Genomic DNA, 19,536 nt, shown 5'->3' with positions numbered 1-19,536 from the left:
TGAAACAGTAAAGATTAAGGAACTGGCTTGAAAAAACATGGACGGTAGTAGGGAGGGTTTAAATGTATTAACATTAGTAATAACAGATGACAGTAGATAGTCCTATAATGCTGCATTAAAACTACATACAGGCATGTGGTTCAGAGGAAACTCTCTTTGGAAATTTCTACTTCTTAAGCTCCAAGTGAATAGTTTAAAGATTCTAATTCTGAAAAACTGTCCATTATATTTTTTCTACAAAGGAGAAGTGATTTTGATGGCAACTTTAAAAACATGAATTTCCTGCTATTTTCTATCTCTAAGTGCCTAAAATAATGATTTTAGAGCTTTATTTTTTACTTCAGGTGATTCCTGCAAGTTTGTCTTGTTCTGTGAAGGCTGTTCGTGACGCTCATTCTTCCCCTAGTGCTTTACTCAGCAGACCTGATCCTCTGGGACAGAGCCAGAAGAGATCAGCCATGTTTAAGAGAGGCCCCACGTGTGAGAGCCAGAGGATAGACTTGAGAAGAGCATATCCATCAACTATTCTGATGCCAAACTTACTGGAAGTCAACCATTGCTTCAATAGCACACATTCAAAACCTATTTTGAATAGTATCATTCTTAGCGAAAGTCATCTATAAATAAAAAAGAAAGCTCCCCATGGCCTAGACAAACTGAAGAGGTGGCACATGACACTATGAAACATCATAATATCACACTTCGATTTCTGGCAGAGGGGAACAGAAGCATTTAACTCCAGCAGCATTCATAAGGTAGAGGGCATCATAAATACAGATACATACCTGGATGCTGGGCCAGCCAAATAACAGGGATCCTTCACAAGACCAAAGCCATTGTTTTCCCCCAGAAGCACATCCTTAAAACACAAGAGGCACGGCGTTATTACCAACAAACGGGTATTTAAATTTACCAAGGGGGTGGAGGTATAAAGGAGAAGGGACATTTATTGGAGGTCCACTATTTATTATCAGGTATCCTGGTGGCACTCTTACATACTAACCCATTTCATCCTCAAAGCCCAGGAAGTACTGTTAATCCCACTGCATTGATGAGGACACAGGCCCCAAGAGGTTAACTTTCCCAAGGTCACAGGTGGCAGAACCTCAGTCTACCTCACTGGGTGCCTCTCCTAACAAAGACATTTTCTAAACAAGAGAAGTCTGATAACAAGTATCTCCGGACTTCAGACAACTCCTATACTTGAAATATAATGATGAAATTAAATTAAAGGGCCAAGCTTTCAAAACAGCAATAGGGAAATATGGGAGATGACAGGAAAAGGAGAGTTTACTGGATTCAGCAAAATCTCAAGAATTAGATATGAATCTGGCTTGTAATCAGGTTGAAATACATTCTCTCTGGGAAAAACATCTCACCCACATGTAATGTCAGTAACTCTGGGGACACTTCAAGGGTAGTCATTATTTGTTTTTGTTTTAAATAAGGGTATAAGTTTCCTGAAAGGGTTGTAGGTCAGTTTTTGTTGGTGTAAAATCAGTTCATATGTACAGGTCCCTGATGAAAATAATGATGTAGCTATTGATAAAACTCTCAATTATTTATGATAATAGGAGACAGGTAGAAAACAGGAAAATTAAATCCGCATGTAATCCCTAAACTTAATTTCAACAATTTATTTCACCATTTATTCTGTCCAAAGGGCCGATTGCTTTTCATCACCCCACCTCACTCTCTCTCTCTCTTTCTTTCTTTCCCCCCAATCATTGGGAGAGGTACTAAGAAGCAATGAAAAGAGCCAAAGGTGGGTGGGAGAAGGTCCAAAGAAGAAACAACCCTGAATATTATTAGTAACTGCAGCTTCCTCCTACTCGGCATCTACTGTGTGCTGGACACGCAGCCAAGCTCTTTAAAATCCTCAAATGATGTGCCTGGAGCTGTGTTAGGCACCTGACATTTCTTCTGTAATTTAATCTATAACAATGGGGAGAGGGGAGGTAATTGCAGCTCAGAGAGGATAAGTATCTTACTCACAATTAAGTAAGCAGCTAGGATTCAAACCATGATTTCCTCAAAGCCTAAGGTCGATCTTTGGAATCTTAAGTTGAATGGTGGCTGAGCTGGATACAATCAGATGTCAGTGCTTTGAGAAAAAGGAATTCCATGTGTCCCTGATTTGCTCAAGTATCACTAGAGGGAATGGGAATTCCTACTCTCCGCAAAACCCTATGGTCCCTTTATAACCAACAAGGATATATAGCACAGGGAACTCTGCTCCATATTCGGTAATAACCTAAATGGGAAAAGAACTTGAAAAAGAACAGATACATGTATAACTGAATCACTTTGCTGTACACCTGAAATTAACACAACATTGTTGATCAACTATACTCCAATATAAAATAAAAAGTTAAAAAAAAAAAGTCTTTCCCCACTCCACCCCCTCTGTTGACATGAATGTTCACCTTCGCCAATAATTAACTGGAAAAGCCTATCCAGGTTCCCTTAAAGCTCCTAACCTAGTAACGTTCAAATATATATTTCTACTCTATTATTTCCTTTGAATTACAGTATGAGCTTGATATTTCTGTGGGTGTGTATAAAATAAAAGAACTCAGACCCAGCAATAGGCCATTGAGAGAACTCTACATCTCCTGTCAATGGAAATACCATTTGGACAGAAGGAAAATGCCTTCCCAACCTAGCAGAAAGCCCAAGGAGGATACATTCCTGTTGCATTTATTTGCTTAGATTGGGCACGTATGCACTTTCAAAGAAGACTTGATTTTCTATAAACCGGTAAGAAGTATAAACTATTATGACAATTTAGGAAAAAGCAGTGGCAATGGGAGAAATACCAGGTATAGAGTTATGCCAACAGAAACTTAAGTGTCTGTTTTGGTTAATCGTCTCTACTTCTTTTGACTGACTTAAAAGTACACCAGTTCTTACTCTTCATTAGGCACAGTACAGTCAGAACTGTAAACCTGAATCCCATCCAATTCCGATTCTCACTCTTCCTTTGGATTCTGAATTAAATATCCTAATATCTCTATGACCAATGAAATACGAAGACAATATTCATCTACTTTGTAATATCAGCTTCAAGTATCTGCTAAAATGAATTAGAAATTCAGTTAAAAAAAATTTAAGTGTTATTTAAATGTATAACAGTAATTGATAAATGTTAAAATGAAATCAATTCACTGGCTGGAGTTTTCAGATATAAGGTGGTTAACTCTCACCTCCCTCCAGTCACCCAGTCTTTTTTGATACCGGGAGGCAGTGTGGTATAGTGACTTAAAACCTCTGGAGTCAGACAGTATGGGGTCAAAACCTTGCTCCCACTATGTTGGGCAAATTTCTCAGCCTTTCTGTGCCTCAGTTCCCTCATCTGTAATATGGCGGTAACAACGGTATCGCCTCCTTTGCATAGATGTAGGATTAATTTTAAGCTTATAAAACACAGTACAGTGACTGGCACATAGTAAACATTTGATTATTCGTAGCTAGTTGTAACTTTACATTTTGTGGAAAGTTGATTCTGTTATTTATCCCCAGGCTTGTTGAGAGGTACTAAAAATGATATACAGGTTGCATGCAATATACAATGTTGCATCCAACATTGTGGGGTTCCATGCACTGAGCAATTTCCTCAGCAATCAAATGTTTGTCACATCATCACATGGTGAATGTGCTACATATAAGAAATGAAGATCTCTGAAAATACAGTGAGAACCAGAGAAGACTCTAACTCAGCATTTTGAAAAAAAAAAAATACCCCACCAGGAATCTTATTTCTCCAAAAGCTTTCTTTTTATAGCCTCTGCTATATTTTAGATCTATGACAACGAACAGGTGTAAATTTCCATCTCCAAGATAGAAATGTCTGGATTTTTTCCTGCAGCTTTGCAGGGCCTACCTACTTTAAAACAGTTAAGTTTTCTAAAGTCTCACAGAAAGTAGGAAATAGCCAAGAATTTGATGTGCCCTTCAGCTCCGTCACTAATATCCATTTGTTCTGCAATTACACCTTTAAAATTAAGAGGAATTGGGGCTTCCCTGGTGGCGCAGTGGTAAGAATCCGCCTGCCAATGCAGGGGACACGGGTTTGAGCCCTGGTCCGGGAAGATCCCACATGCCACGGGGCAACTAAGACCGTGCGCCACAACTACTGAGCCTGCGCTCTAGAGCCCGTGAACCACAGCTACTGAAGCCCACGCACATAGACCCCGTGCTCAGCAACAAAGAGAAGCCACCACAATGAGAAGCCCGCACAGTGCAACAAAGAGTAGCCCCCATTCACCGCAACTAAAGAAAGCCCACGCACAGCAACGAAGAGCCAACGCAGCCAAAGATAAATAAATAAATAAATCTATTAAAATTAAGAGGAATTAAAGGAGAGGGAATAGGAGGCGGCTTGTTCAGAGACGACCACAGCTGGCTAAGGAAAGGCCCAGGGGTGCTGAGTGTCTGAGCAGGTCTCAGGCTACAAAAGGTGGCAGCCTTCTACAGTCATCGTTTCAGGCCCAAGAATGATCAAGCTTTATAAACAGAGAAACTGATTTCCATGCTGACCTTGTTTTGGAAGCAAAAACCATCCTCACTAATGGACTTTTGAAAAGGAGCTGAATCCTTGCCCAAAGCTTGCAAAATCCTGCTCTATTAGTATCTACCTGGCAGGAGCAAGCAGCGTTTGTTCCGGATGCCTCGGACTGAGCCAGCACCAGAAACAGACTCCATATTTTGGGTTTAACTCAACCAGATGATTTAGTCGCTACAGCGTCACTTAATTTCTCAGAGTCCTCTAAAGCTGGGATGAGAAAAATTGTTATTTAACACCTTCCCTAAAGCTTAATGGTAAAAGTTCCTGGAATTTATTCAAATAAATAATAACATCTTAAAATATTAACCACAATAATTATGTGGAGACTAGTTTTATGTTGTTTTTCACTAGTTCTACAACTAAGGTAGATAATGGGTGTATGAAGAAGATGCGAGAGGCAGACCTTGCCATGGACCAGTCTCAGGGCAGGCACAGTGCAGCTGCTGAGCCAGGGAATGAAGGAGGAAGCCTAAGAACACAGTCTTGATGCAGTTGCAATCTAGGGGATGATAACCTATTTTCAGAATTTGTAGGAGCAAAGCAGCGCAGGTAAAGTATTTCACGTTGAAACATTTCCCCCCTCTGGCATCATATTCCCGTTAAATAATTTCTAAATATGGTACTCCCTTTATTAAAGAGAACATAAATAATGTTCTGTATTTAGCTGTCTTTCTAGAAAGTTTTTCAAATAATACCAAATAATTGGGATTTAATTGGGATCATTTCTCTATACTGCCTATGTTTTAGCTCTATTTCCCAGTTTACCAGGCTTGAGAAATATCTGGAAGGGCAAAATAACATTCATAACCATCCAACAAATTCCCCAAGAGAGAATAATGACATCGATCAGAAGATGATTTAGTTTTCACCAAAGCTTTTCTATTTTCTTCAGGACATGGGGAGAGAAATAGAGAAAATGTTTGTTCTGCTACGTGGTGAGCTTCCGAAGCCCATCAAACTGGCTGAAATGGCATGTTACACATATGGATTTTAAAAGCGTCTTAGGTGTAGGATAAGGACTGGAAATTAGCTCTGTTCTTCACGCTAAGGGGTGAAAAACAGCTACTGGAGGCTTATGGAGGATTGCCTCTATAGACTGTGTGTGTGTGTGTGGTGTGTGGGTTATATGGGGAGAAAATATTTCTGAAGAGAAAATATCTGGGAGGGAGCAGTATTTTCTCACAATGCTGTGCGTATGTGTGTTGCAGAAGCAGTGCAGCAGACAGATGCCTCAGACAGTAATGGCTAACTCTTCTCTGTCCGAAGCTGTTTCCTCCAACTCAATGCCTCCCCCACACAACCTCCAACTCTTTGTCAATATCCTGCTCATCCTTTATAGCCTGGTTCATATCCCTTCTCCTTCAAGAGATGCTCTCTTAGATCCTCCCAGAATTACTATCCCTCCCATAGCATATTATTTATGACCACTCCCAAAGCATTCACTATCCGTGTTAGTTATTTATATGTAAGTTCATAGTCCTTTGCTCAATTGTGAACCCCAGAAAGGCATGACCCTTATTTTCCTTTATGTTTCCTTTAAACCTATAAGCAGTCCTTTTCGTAAAACATACGCTCTACAAATGCTTGCTGAATGATTACATTCTCTGCTGGGGAAAACAGAATCTGAGAAGGGACAATGGAGGTGTATTCTTCCCTGTGGTAACATATACGTGAATTCCTCGCATCTTCTTACCCGGCAAGGGAACCATGAGGCAGGACATCGACTTGCAGTGCACGTGGAGCTTGAGAATGGGCTACGAATTAGGGGAATTGATAGACTCCTGCAGCCAGAGTGCTCGGGTTTTACTCCTAGCTCCGCCTAAAATTTCCAGTGGAAAGCGCCTCGTGATCTTTTCATAGTCTGGAGACTTTATGAGAGAATTGGAAAGTCTGACATTCTCCTATCTCACCACAATAGTACACAGAAAGAGGCAGAGAGACATGGATTTGATATGGATAATATACTCCACCACATAGGATTATTTTGAGGATTAATGGGATAATAAACATAAAAGCATACTTAGTTGAAGGCCTGGAGCTCAATAACCAACTATCAAAGTCAATAACTATACTTATTTTGTAAATGCAAAAGTCCAATAGAAACAAAGAAGGTATGAAGCTAACGTCTTTAAAATACTGAGACACAGCCTCTATTGCATGAACTTAAAAAAAGAGAAAAGAAGCAAAACAAACAAAAAACAAAACGCAAAAAAAACCCCGAAACAAAAAGATAACCCCTAAATTTTCCTAATCTAATTCTTACACTGAGAAGTGGGTGACACTAAAATGAAATTATTATATATATATGTATATACTATATAATACATACATACTATATATGTATGCGTGTATATATATTATATACACTTGTCTTCCCAGTATCCCCAGGGAATTGGCTCAAGGACCCCCCCCAGGGACGGATACCAAAATCCACCTGATGCTCTATACTGATAAAATGGCATAGTATTTGCATATAACCTACACACATCCTCCTGTATACTTTAAATCATCTCTACTTACAATCTAAATACTACGTAAATAGTTGCTGGTGTGCTGGCAAATTCAAATTTTGCTTTTTGGAACTTTCTGGAATTTTCCCAATATTTTCCATTCCAGTGCAGAACCAGGAATACGAGGCCTACTGTGTGTGTGTTTGTACACATATACATCTATACCCACTGATACACACTCATATATATGTATAGATATCTATATTGGTATACAATACATGTATCTACATAAGAGATCTACACAACTGTATCGATATCTACGTACTATATATCTGTATCTCTGTAATGATCTCATCAGACAGGGGCACTGAGAAAGACAGCACCTTATGAAAACGAATGCTACTCTGTTGCGTGTAAAAGGAAAACGAAGGGGAGAGGAGAGGTTAGAGAAGTCGCACTAAGGCTTCCAGGATGCAAGGGGCAGTGCTAGGACCCGCTGGCTGCACATACCTGGCGCTTGTCTGCGGTGGGAGATGACCGTGACCTCATGTGGACAGGGATGGCCTGAACGCCTGAGCGCTCCAGCAGGTCCTCGGCCGACATGGACTTCCCAGCCCTCCCGGCCGCGGACCCCCACGGGGAGGGCTCCCCAGGGGTCTTGTCCAGCCTCTGGGGGCCCTTTGGACCGCCGTTAGCTCCACTGAGCAGTTCTCTCGGGGCTTGGTCTCCGCGGCGCCGTTCCCCGAGGTGGCGGCCGCCGGCAAAGGAGCTGCTGCGATCTCGGGGGGCCCGTGGCAGCTCCCCGCCACCCCCTTCCGCGGTGGCCGGCTGGAGGGCGGTCTCCCTGCGGGGCGGCAGGGTGGGCTCCCGCAGACAGGAGAGACTGGAGGCAGCAGCGAGGCTGGGGCCCTCGGGCGCGGCCTGGAGGTAGGCGCTCTGGACGCGCTCCCGCAGCGGCCCAGGCTCCTGGAGGCCGCAGCCAGCGGCAACGGGCCGCTTGCCGGTCTTGCGCTGAATGTAGTCGGCCAGCGCGCTCTGCTGGAACTGCTTCAGCTCGGGCCCCGACAGGCTGAGGGTGGAGCAGGCCCTGCCGTCTCGCTCGAAGATGCGGCGCCGGTCAGCCACCGAGCTCTCCGCGAACTGCAGCCCCTTCCTTGGCGGGCCCGGGGGCGCCGGCTCGGCCTCCTCCGAGACCCCCACCTCATGCATCTTCTCGGGCTCCGAGTACGAGCGCTTCTTCTGCTCAGGGGTCAGGTGCCGGCGCGGCCCCCTCCGGGTGGCGGGGGGCGCGGGCCGGGCAGGGTCGCCCTCGGCCGGGGTCACGCTGTGCCGCTCGCGCGGAGTGTGCGGAGAGGCGGAAGTCGGCGCTTCCGGGCTCCGCAGCCCCACGTGGGCGGAGGCGGGTCGCAGCCGCCAGGGCCTGGCAGCTGTGGGCGTCCCCGGCTCGAGGTCCCGGCGTCGAAAGGAGGTGGCGCCCAGGACGCGGGACTGCGCATCCTTGATGCTGTTCCGGTAGGCGCGGCTGAAGGGGGCATCCTGCACGGGCGACTCTGGCGTGCGGGGCCGGTCATCGGACCACACGGCCTCCTTCTCCGCCTCGCTGAAGAGCTGGAAGGTGCTCTGGCTGCGGAGCAGGCGAGCGTCCCGCCTCAGCTGCTGACCACACGGCTGCCAGGAAACCTCTTCCGACTTCGGCTCCCCGTTTTTGCAGTGCGGCTCCCCATTGCCTAGGGGTTCAATGGATTCGGAAAAACGGATATGGGCCTTTGTCTCCTCCAAGTCATTCCCCGAAGTATTAGAAGTTGGGAGTGTCCGGTTGGGCCTGTGGTTATAACCGTAACTAGAGCTGCCCGCACTCGGGGGTCTCTGGCTCCCTTGCTCTCGCTGCTCGATCTTGGAAACCTTCTCCAGCACGGAGCAGTGGGGCTTCCCATACTGAAAGCCCTGCAGAGCCGAGGCGCTGCTGGAGCTGAGCCTCCTTCGGCCCAGACTGGATGTCTCCTGCGGGGGCGGGGAGGGCAGCTCTTCATACCTTGGGTCTGAACTGTGGAACGAAGCCAAGGCACTGGTTCTCCCCTCAGGCCTAGGATAGGAAACTGACCTGTCCAGCTGGCTCCTGTGATCAGGAACAACAGTCCTTCCAGAGTCCTCTGCCTTGGTGCTGACTGTACAGGTGGACGTGCCTTCCAGGTAGATCTCCTGGGCTCCCCCTCCTAGATCCAGGCTGCTTTGCCTTCTTAGACTCTCAGGAATGTTTTGGAGGGAGGAGAAGGCAGATGTGGTCTTGCCAAAGTTGCCTGGCATGCTCTGGCCCAGGCTGCCTCTGTCGAACCTCCGTCGGAGGTTGGCATTGTGGTCTTCATGGAGATCCCCCTCCCAAGGCTCTGAGGGCAGGAAAGATCTCTTGTCTTCACCCACTTGCCAGGCCTGAGCCGGAGTGGATTGGAGGCTGTGGTAATTAGAATATTTGTTGCCCTGCGTGCTCTTTCTCTCACTGGGATGTGGGCTGTCGCCTTGGAGAGGTGTGAGAAGTCTCTTCAGGGAGGTCTCCTCCTCCTCGTTTTCAGGCACTGAGAGGAAATGGACTTTGTAGGGGACACATTTGGCTGAAACTTCAGGTTTCCTCTCTCCCGGGGACACTGAGTCATGTTCTAGGGGCTGGCAGAAGGCAAAGCCAGGCCTGCTAGATCCACTTTGGTTCCCATTCTCATCAAGGGCAGCCGTCTTGTCGCAAGCTCCCTGCGGAGCTGGATACCCGCCCTCCTTGGCCAGCGCAGGGTAGAGGGTGCCGTTACCACTCACGGAAGGCCGGGGCACTTGGGCAAAGTGTGGCTCCAGGGAAGGTACCGGGTAGATGCCAGTCGGCAGCAGAGGTTGGCCAGGTTGGGCCTTCTGGGTGTAATTATGCTTGGGCTTCACTGGGGGGCTGTTTTCTGGACTTTTCTCCAGCACAGTATGCAGCTGTTCCTCTATGAAGGGAGATTTCAGGGTGCCTGCAGAGTTTGCCTGAGGCCGGCAGAACCGTTTCTGATCAAGGCTAGACCAGGAGCCAGGCCGCTCTCGCTGCCGAAAGGCCGCATAACTGTCACTCCGAGCCGGGGGCAGGGGCGCACCCACTTTAGGAGGCAAGTTGTCCACGGTGGTCTCCAAGGAGCTGGGGCAGTGCTGGCTCCAGGAGGGGGGTGGTGCTTCCTTGCCCCGAGGAACACTATGCCATTTCTCATAGCCCTGACCATCTGCCAATGCTCGGGCCTCCTTACCTTGCAGGAGCAGGCCTGAAGAGTTCACCTCATACTCTGCTGAGACCCCCCTCCGGGGATCATAGACTGTCTTAACATAGCGAATGTCTGCCTGCCTCATCCCTTCTAGGAGGCCACCTCGAGCAGAAGTGGTGTCCACGGAGCCTGAACGCTCCCGGCCAGAGATGCCGGGGGCCGGATATTCGAGGATGCTAGAACTGGCGGAGAAGGAGCTGTAAGCCGAGTCTCTCTTGTTATGGAGGTGGCCAAGCTGCTCAATGCTGCTGGTAGACTTGGCCGGGGAGAGAGGGTGGCAGGGCGGGCATCCCCCGCTGGGCTCCAGGCTGTCCGTGCTCCCCTGGGAGCTGCACCGGTCGGGGCTCCGCCTCAGATAAGCATGGTCATAGCCGGAGAGGTCCCTGGTAGAGGAGCTGGAAGAAAGGGAGGCAGAGCGGTCAGCAGGGAGTCTGTATCATTCCGCGGGCTTACAGGCACGGGACCCAGCCTATAAACGTACCCTTGGGAAAGATGTTTGGTTTCTGGAAGGCTGGGGGGAAAGGGCCATATTTGGGCCTTGCTCAGCCTCCCTGCGTGTCGTCACTAGGAGTAACTGCCCAACGCCGCAACCCACGGGCCGCTCATCAATCACCCAGGCTCGCCGAGGGAGAAGCGGGCAGCACGAGGGGGCCACTTGGACACGGGCGGCACACTGACGGGATGTGCTCCATGCCAGGAGTGACATTCTGCACATGCCAAGAAATGAGAGAGGTGGGCGAGGAAGGAGGAGGGAGAGTGACGGAGACCGACATTTTATGTCCCTTGGGGCGTCTGCGGGGAGAAGGGGAGAGCTTAGTAAGAGACCAGGCACGTGAGTGGGTGAGGGCGACTCTGCACGTGTCCTTGGTTTTAGTTAATATCTTTCCTTTGTACAGAATTGGAGGGCTACTCCCTGGCCATCTTCCTGGAATCTCAACTGTACCAGAGACAGTTTGTTTGTGGGGAGAGAGCCAAACAAAACTGAAAGAGAGAAATACTGAGAGAGTATTATAGAGTTAGAAGAAGCGGATGAGAGAGAAGGAGAGGCAGGCTGGATAAGAAGCTTTAATCATAGGAGACTCTTGGGTGCTGGGAGCCAATCACCCACGGACCACTTCCCAGAATCTGGGCAAAGCCTCATACACTGGAGGGTAAAACCTCCTTCACCAGCTCGTCTAGGTGATTTTCAGAGCCTGCCTGGGGGAGGGGCAGTGACTCTCACTCCTGGCATCATACACCCCAGAAAGTTGCCATAAGACAGAATTACTTATAATTAGCTTTAGTTATAAAATCAAAATAGACTTCACCCCAGCATGTTGGGGGAGAGAGGACATGGACATAGGAAGGAGTAAGTAGCTCAAAAATCAAACAGCAGTCTCAACAGTTCAACATTTGGGACTCACTATTCTCTAAAGAAGAGAAAAGAAGAACTAAGAGTTCTTGCCTGAGGTTTTCCATTTTTAAATGAATAGGCATGTAAACACTATTAAAATTCATGGAGCTGTTATGATATTTCTAGATCTCATGTAAGTAAATATGGCGTCTTAATGGCTGAGTATGCGATAATGCTTTGTGGCTGGACTGTCTCCAGAGTATATGGGAAGAGACTATAGAAGGATCACCTGCTGAGTCAAAACTGGTGCTGGAATTCAAGGAAAAGAAGACTAGATTTTCAGCAACTCACCCTAAGAATAATTTTCTCTAGCAAGGGAAGTGAACTTACTGAATGGAGCATCCTGCTTTGGGAGGGACGGGTATAAATTCAAGGGAGAAAGGAAGGGAACAGCTCCTGAGCCAACCAGGTTAGGGAAGTCAGTCCTGGCACCCAGTGGCATGGCATATGTCACTGCCAGTTTTCACTCCCACTCCCCTCTAAATGAAGAGGCTGTGTTGAAAATGCACATGACACGGCTCAGTTGAGGATAATCCCATATGACCCGCTTGTGCTTCCCTTCATCTCCTCTAACAGAAGACTCAGAGCTAATACTCTGAGGGCACATGGAAGCAGTAGACCCCACAAGGGCTGTTTTGCTCATCAATTCCATGCAGGTGGTAGACACTACTTAATCCTCCTCCCAACTGCTAAGCATTTTAGCAGTCTTTCACTAAAAGGGTAATTCAAATCTAATTTAGGAGCATGCAAAAAAAAATCAAAGTGAATAAACTGATGGGTTTACTGTAACACTGTTGAGTGGGAGGAAATGCCACCACCAACATATCTCAAAATACAGATGGTGGGCTTCCCTGGTGGCGCAGCGGTTGAGAGTCCGCCTGCCGATGCAGGGGACGCGGGTTCGTGCCCGGGTCCGGGAAGATCCCACATGCCGCGGAGCAACTAAGCCTACGTGCCACAACTACCGAGCCTGCGCTCTACAGCCCGCGAGCCACAACTACTGAAGCCCGCGTGCCTAGAGCCCATGCTCTGCAACAAGAGAAGCCACTGCAATGAGAAGCCCGTGCACCGCAACGAAGAGTAGCCCCCGCTCGCCGCAACTAGAGAAAGCCCGCGCGCAGCAACAAAGACCCAACACAGCCAAAAATAAATAAATAGAGAGATAAATAGATAAATAAATAAATGACCCATGAAATACATTCCCACGTCAGGGTCTCAGGGCCTTTGTACTCGCTGTTCCCACAAAAAAGGAATGCTCTTCACCTGGCGCAATCCCTTCCCCTTATTCAAGTCTCTGCATCAGAGAAGACTTCCTGCTACTCACTGAAAAGCACCTCTTCTGTCCTTATTCCCTGTTACTTTGCTTTACTTTCTTCGTGGCACTTACCACTACTTGACATCACATCACCTCTGTTTGAAAGTATTAATATTTTCTAAATACTTAAACCACAGCAAAAAGCACAAGTGTATGCAAACATTTCCTAAAATGTACTCCCAGAATATTAATTGCTTAGGTGACCAAATATGTTTGGAAAATACTGGGCTAGATGACTTAAATAATTGTAATTACTTTAAGACTCCTGAGTCCTTAATAAACTCGCTCATGTGATGTTCTTAAAGGAAAATATACTAAGCAGTGTTTTCTAAACTTATGTGACCCTAGAAGCTTATGTGACCCTAGGATTATTATTCCATGGAACACACCTGGGGAAACAAATACAGCAGGTTGGGGGCTTTTTATGTCTCGTTCAGTCTTGTACCCTCAATAATCAGAACTTATCTGAGACGTAGTGGGTATTCCACACATATTTGCTGAAGGAGTGAATCAATGAACACATACTGGTTCTTTAGTATTTTGATACTGTTATTTCAGCCTCTTAGGAGGGGACCAGACCACATGACTTTTCAAGGTTTCTTCTAAAGTACATAGGACTTTAGAAGTCCTAATACTTTAGGACCGTTGTGAGATTTCTGTATGACAGCAAAAAGGCAGTGACAAGGACCTGACAGAAAGAGGCTGAAATACAATTTCGGTGGAATTCCAGATCCAAGCTAGCTTGCGGGCAGTGAAAATTAAGTCTCCAGTCTCTCTGAACTTCTCTCTCCCTCTCTCCTCACTCCTGCCCTTCCCCAACCCTAGAGCTCCCTCTTTCTCCTACTTCTTAATGAGAAGCAGATCCACACATTTAGGTAATATTCCTGGTTTCTGGAACTGTCAGAAGGCTGTCAGAGGAATGCCGCCCACCAGACCACTAGATGCCACTGTGTTCCTCAGAAACGTGCCAGGAGAGCTTCTCTGTCTACAGCTGCGAAGGGCTGACCCTCTGAGCAGAACTCAGAGCTGCAAGACCGAGGCATGGAATGAACAGAACACAGGATGCTCTGGGCTGCAGTAGGAGCTGGGTAACCCGAGCTTCCCTTTCTCCCTCTCTCTTCCTCCACAGAGCTTTTGTGCTGACGGTCATTGTGTCAGCGGGAGGCTGTGCTGAAGCTTGAATTAGAGGACAGACTGGTAGGTACAGTACCTACCAGTAGGTAGGTACAGTACAGATCCACCTGCCTCTGGAGGTTGGGATGAGGAGGAAACAGCAGGTAGAGAAGCAGAACCTTCAGAATATTGCACTTCTGATGCCGACGCCATCTTTCTCCTGAGGCCTCTTGGAGCTCACCTTAGTTACTGTGAGCACTTACTCTAAGCACAGTCGTCTTATTTCTGCCTTTGGACAAGCTTGTATTTTAGGTCACAGTATGACTTCAGATTTAGGGCCTCCTAAGGCTAGCGGTTAGGAGGCTCCAAAGGGCCCCACTGTTTAGGGGTACCCTGTTAATACACTCCTGCATTTTATAAGTGTGTGCCGATTGATGCCATTAACCTAGTCCATTACTAGGTTTCACTGTACCTCTGACAAGTCTTCAGCCTAATTATTATAATTAGTTTTCATAGTTACTGAGTGCTCACTATGTTTCAGGAACTACACTAAATGTTTTGCATATGTTATTTTGCTTAATCCTCACTACGAGCCAATGAGATCTGTATTATGAATTTCATTTTACACACAAGGAAACCAAGATCAAAGAGGTGAAGTGATTGGCTCAAGCTCATGCAGTAGGTGGTGAAGTGGAGATTTAAACCGAGGTCTCACTTAGAAGCCCAAGTAGCTCACCATCGTGCTGTCCTTCCTTCACACTCTTAGGCCCCTGCATCTGACCTTCTAAAGGCCTTCAACACCGCTGTGCCCACAGAGCAAAAGCACTGTGCCTGCATGGGGCGTGGGCACTGCTGGCAGCTCTGTTCCCGGAGCACACATGGCTCAGATGGTGAGAAGAAATTCTTTCAGGGTTATTGGGAGGGACACGGGCAAGGGAGAGGAGTGCCTGTAACAAGGAGGGTAACCAGGAAGGTATTCTAACGTGGAGGGAGCCATGCCCACCAGTCAGAGCTCTAGGATTTGGCCTTTGGTTTGACCAGACATGAGTGTTAGGGGTTCTGAGTCCTCGCCAAATGCGTACCCACCGCCTGGTAGTTAAGGAATCCTTCCAGAAACATCCTCCACTCCCTGGCACAGACAAGCCCTTGCATCTCATTTGTATGCGGGACCCATATTACCTTGACTTTCCTACCTCCCTACCATAACCTATATATCCAAGTACTTCCAAAAAAGTGGTAAGTGACAGAGCCTGCCTCCCTGGGCTCAGAAGATGGATTCCAATTTGCATGGCTCCAAGTCTGTAGTAAATGTAGGGGCGTCCTGACTTAGTTCTTTTTTTTTTTTTTTTTTTTTTTTTGCGGTACACGGGCCTCTCACCATTGTGGCCTCTCCCCGTTGTGGCCTCTCCCGCTGTGGAGCATAGGCTCCGGACGCGCAGGCTCAGCAGCCATGGCTCACGGGCCCAGCTGCTCAGCGGCCATGGCTCACGGGCCCAGCCGCTCCGCGGTATGTGGGATCTTCCCGGACCAGGGCACGAACCCGTGTCCCCTGCATCGGCAGGCGGACTCTCAACCACTGCGCCACCAGGGAAGCCCCTGATTTAGCTCTTTAATATAAAGAACTAAGTGGGTGGTCAGGCTTGGCTCCCTTCTCCCCAGTCCCCTTCACTTGTGTGAGGTCTGATTACTATAATAAATCCCTTCTCCTGTAACACCCATGATGGCTTTGCTTTTCCCTGACTGGACCTTGACAGAGTGACTAGAAAAGCAGAGGAAGAATAACTGGTATAACTGGTGTAGAGGAAGTATAGGAGATTATATGCAATGGCTTTGAAACCTAGCTTGGATTTGAGTCTTGACTTGGGTACTGATCAAATGTTTGACCTTGGACAAAGCCATCTTTCCAGCTTCAATGCCCTGTCCTGTGAAATGGAGTTAAGAACACTGTAACTGTTTCAAGGGCATATAGGAAGGACCACACGAGATGATGTATACACTGAGCAATCCTCAGTGTGTTAACTGCTTCGACTGGAGCTAAGCTGGATAAGTGGCTTTAACAGAAGGAGAAAAACCAACTGGGGAGTTCAAATACTGAATAAAATCATTCAGAAAAAATCAGATACAGAGGAATGGATAAAGAAGATGTGGTACATATATACAGTAGAATATTACTCAGCCATAAAAAGGAATGAAATTGGGTCATTTGTAGAGACGAGGATGGACTTAGAGATTGTCATACAGAGTGAAGTAAGTCAGAAAGAGAAAAACAAATACCGTATACTAATGCATATATGTGGAATCTAAAAAAATGGTATAGATGATCTTACTTGCAAAGCAGAAATAGACACAGACATAGAGAACAAACATATGCATACCAAGGAGGAAGGGGGTGGGATGGGAGGAATTGGGAGATGGGGAATGACATATATACACTATTGATACTATGTATAAAATAGATAACTAATGAGAACCTACTGAATAGCACAGGGAACTCTACTCAATGCTCTGTGGTGACCTAAATGGGAAGGAAATCCGAAAAAAGAGGGGATACGTATATACGTAGAGCTGATTCACTTTGCTGTACAGTAGAAACTAACATAACATTGTAAAGCAACTATACTCCAATAAAAATTAATTAAAAAAACCAGATACATATTTGAAGAAAGGACATTAAGCACTGAGGGAGGGAGTTGTCAGTTTTTCTAGTATAGTGTTATAACGTGTAATTGAGAAATGTCTGACTGAGAATCAACAGGCCCCATAAATATCTCAAACGAGCAGTCAGTGCTCAAAATAATCCTGTCCTCCCTTCATGCCAGTCTAGCCCAGGATATGAAGATGACTCGTACACCATTAGGGGTTTTAAAAGGATGAGGATAGTGGGAAGAGAGACTTAATACTCAAGATAAGTATAAGAAAACAATCTTTTCTGGGAACAGGACATTTGAAAGTAAGAAGCCCCTGGGTCTCAGCTGTGGCCACTTACCTGGAATGGTAGCTCTGGGGCCAAGGAGTGCCAATCGTGCCCTGAGATATCTGCATCATGCTGGCATCGGGTTGGTTCTCCCCAAATTTGGTTGAATGCCAAGAATGAGGTCGGCCCGCAGGTTCACTGCGCCTGGGGAGATACAGGAGAGGGACCCCCAGCGTTAGGAGCAATCTCAGCTGATCGCTTCACCAATGAGATTTATGGACTTGGAAGCAGAGACTGCTGTATCCTCAGAGATGGAAAACAATCAAGTAAATACTGGAAAATGGATCTTACTGCTCACTTCTCTTAGTAACCATTGGTTTTTTTTCTGCTTTATTAATATGTTTATTTTCCCTTTCATTTTGACATGATTTCAGTTACATAAAAATACTGCAAACTTAGTTTAAAAAATTTCTGAATAAACCCTAGTGCACTGTTGGTGAGAGTGCAAACTGGTACAGCCACTATGGAAAACAGTATGGAGTTTCCTTAAAAAAATTAAAAATAGAACTAACAGTATGATCCAGCGATCCTACTTCTGGGCATATATCCAAAGAAACTGAAATCAGGAACTTAAAGATATATCTGCACTCCCATGTTCATTGCAGCATTACTCACAATAGCCAAGATATAGAAACAACCTAAGTTTCAGTGGATGAATGGATAAAGAAGATGCCATATATACATACAATGGAATATTATTCAGCCACGGGAAAGAAGGAAATCGTGCCATTTGCAACAACTTCAATGCATTATGCTAAGTGAAATAAGCCAGACAGAGAAAGACAAATACTGAATGATTTCACTTCTATGTAGCATCTAAAAAGGACAAACTCAGAAAAACAGAGTAGAGTGGTGGCTATCAGGGGTTGAGGGGGTGGAGGAAATGGGGAGATTTTAGTCAAAGGGTACAAACTTCAAGTTATAAAGATTAACAAGTTCCGGGGATCTGATGTACAGCATGGTGATTATAGCTAATTCCGTATCATATACATACTTGAATGTTGCTAAAGGAACAGATTTTAAATGTTCTCACCAGCTAAGACAGAAATGGTAACTATGTGACTAGATGCAGAGGGCGTCTAATACAGTGGTGGTAATCATTTTGCAATTTAGAAATGTATCAAATCAAGATGTTCTACACCTTAAACTTGCAGTGTTATGTATCAATTATATCTCAATAAAGCTGGAAAAAATCCCACATAACCTTCACCTAGCTTTCCTACATGTTAACGTTTCATGCTTTATTAATTTAAGGCACATGGAGTTGCCTTGGTCTTTCTTTGCACTACTTGTCCATATATAAATATGGGAGCAATAATTCCTGCCCACCTCTCAAGGGACTTTCTGGGGATTTTGAAGTTCTCTGTGATATTCTGATGCTGGATAAATGCTATTATTTTAATATCTTGGTAAGAACAACATAAAAACTACCAGCTACCTTGGTGTTAACACACTCTGATCTGCGGAGTATAAACAACAAGATGCTCTCCAAAACAGTTTCTCATTTTGCAAGTCAATGACTTCACCTTTAAACATCCTGCCCTTATAACACAAAGAACTGACAAAGCCAAAGGGGAAAAGTGGGTGTTCTTCAGACTGCAATACTGAAGGATGGATGAATTTGGTAAGGAGGATTACACTACTACAGAAGGTCAGAGTCAAGAGAGAGTGGCTGAACTTTATTTTTGGCAGAAAAGTGAGATAATGTTTACCAACACCTTCAGGGATTTCTAGACTGAAATCTCAATGGAGAGAAGAGAGGAGGTGCCCTGAAGCATTGACAGAATGTAGCTACCTAGGCTTAATATCAGTTGGTACACCTCCTTCATGAAGGATCAGACACCTTGCTGAAGGTTCTGAATCAGACTCTGAAGTATAAAAGGGGGCTGTGCAGAGGACAATGGAGATACGATGTTTCATCTAGGTTAAGTGAAAAAAATTTCCCTTTGTGCTTTAAAAACAATAGCAAGGGGCTTCCCTGGTGGCGCAGTGGTTGAGAGTCCGCCTGCCGATGCAGGGGACACGGGTTCGTGCCCCGGTCCAGGAGGATCCCACATGCCGTGAAGCGGCTGGGCCCGTGAGCCATGGCCGCTGAGCCTGCACATCCGGGGCCTGTGCTCTGCAACGGGAGAGGCCACAGCAGTGAGAGGCCTGCGTACCGCAAAAAAATAAAAAACAAAAACAGCAATAGCAAGGCTCCCTTTTAAATGTAAGCTATCCAGACCTTTCTTCAATTTCCTTCCCATTCATTCAAGGGCATCCACAGAGACTTTCTACATGGCAGCCACTATGCTGGCACTGGGGATCCAAAGAAGAACAAAGTATCACTAGACCCAAATAATTCACAGTACAGTAGAAGAGACAGCCACGTAAACTGCTATAAGACACTGAGATGGGTTCCGTAATCGAGACTTGTACCAGGTGCTCAGTGAACTCAGAAGAGGCAGTC

At 46.1% G+C, this 19,536-nt stretch overlaps 1 protein-coding gene across 8 annotated transcripts in view; it reads right to left on the bottom strand.

The window, feature by feature from the left end:
• The window catches only part of SHROOM3 (shroom family member 3), a 197,439-nt gene that overhangs the window by 28,141 nt on the left and 149,762 nt on the right, over nucleotides 1–19,536 (bottom strand). For all 8 annotated transcript variants that reach the window (XM_060299510.1, XM_060299511.1, XM_060299509.2 and 5 more), the window contains 3 exons: nucleotides 17,100–17,231; nucleotides 7,528–10,687; nucleotides 786–859 (listed from right to left, as the gene is read on the bottom strand). In XM_060299510.1, the coding sequence (XP_060155493.1) occupies nucleotides 786–859; nucleotides 7,528–10,687; nucleotides 17,100–17,158 (3,293 nt within the window). In that variant the 5' untranslated portion in view covers nucleotides 17,159–17,231. The remainder of the gene's footprint in view (nucleotides 1–785; nucleotides 860–7,527; nucleotides 10,688–17,099; nucleotides 17,232–19,536) is intronic.

Source organism: Globicephala melas, chromosome 5, assembly GCF_963455315.2.
Source record: "Globicephala melas chromosome 5, mGloMel1.2, whole genome shotgun sequence".
Lineage (NCBI taxonomy): Eukaryota > Metazoa > Chordata > Mammalia > Artiodactyla > Delphinidae > Globicephala > Globicephala melas.
The sequence above is the reverse complement of the archived record's forward strand: the minus strand, read 5'-3'. Positions and strand labels throughout refer to the sequence as shown.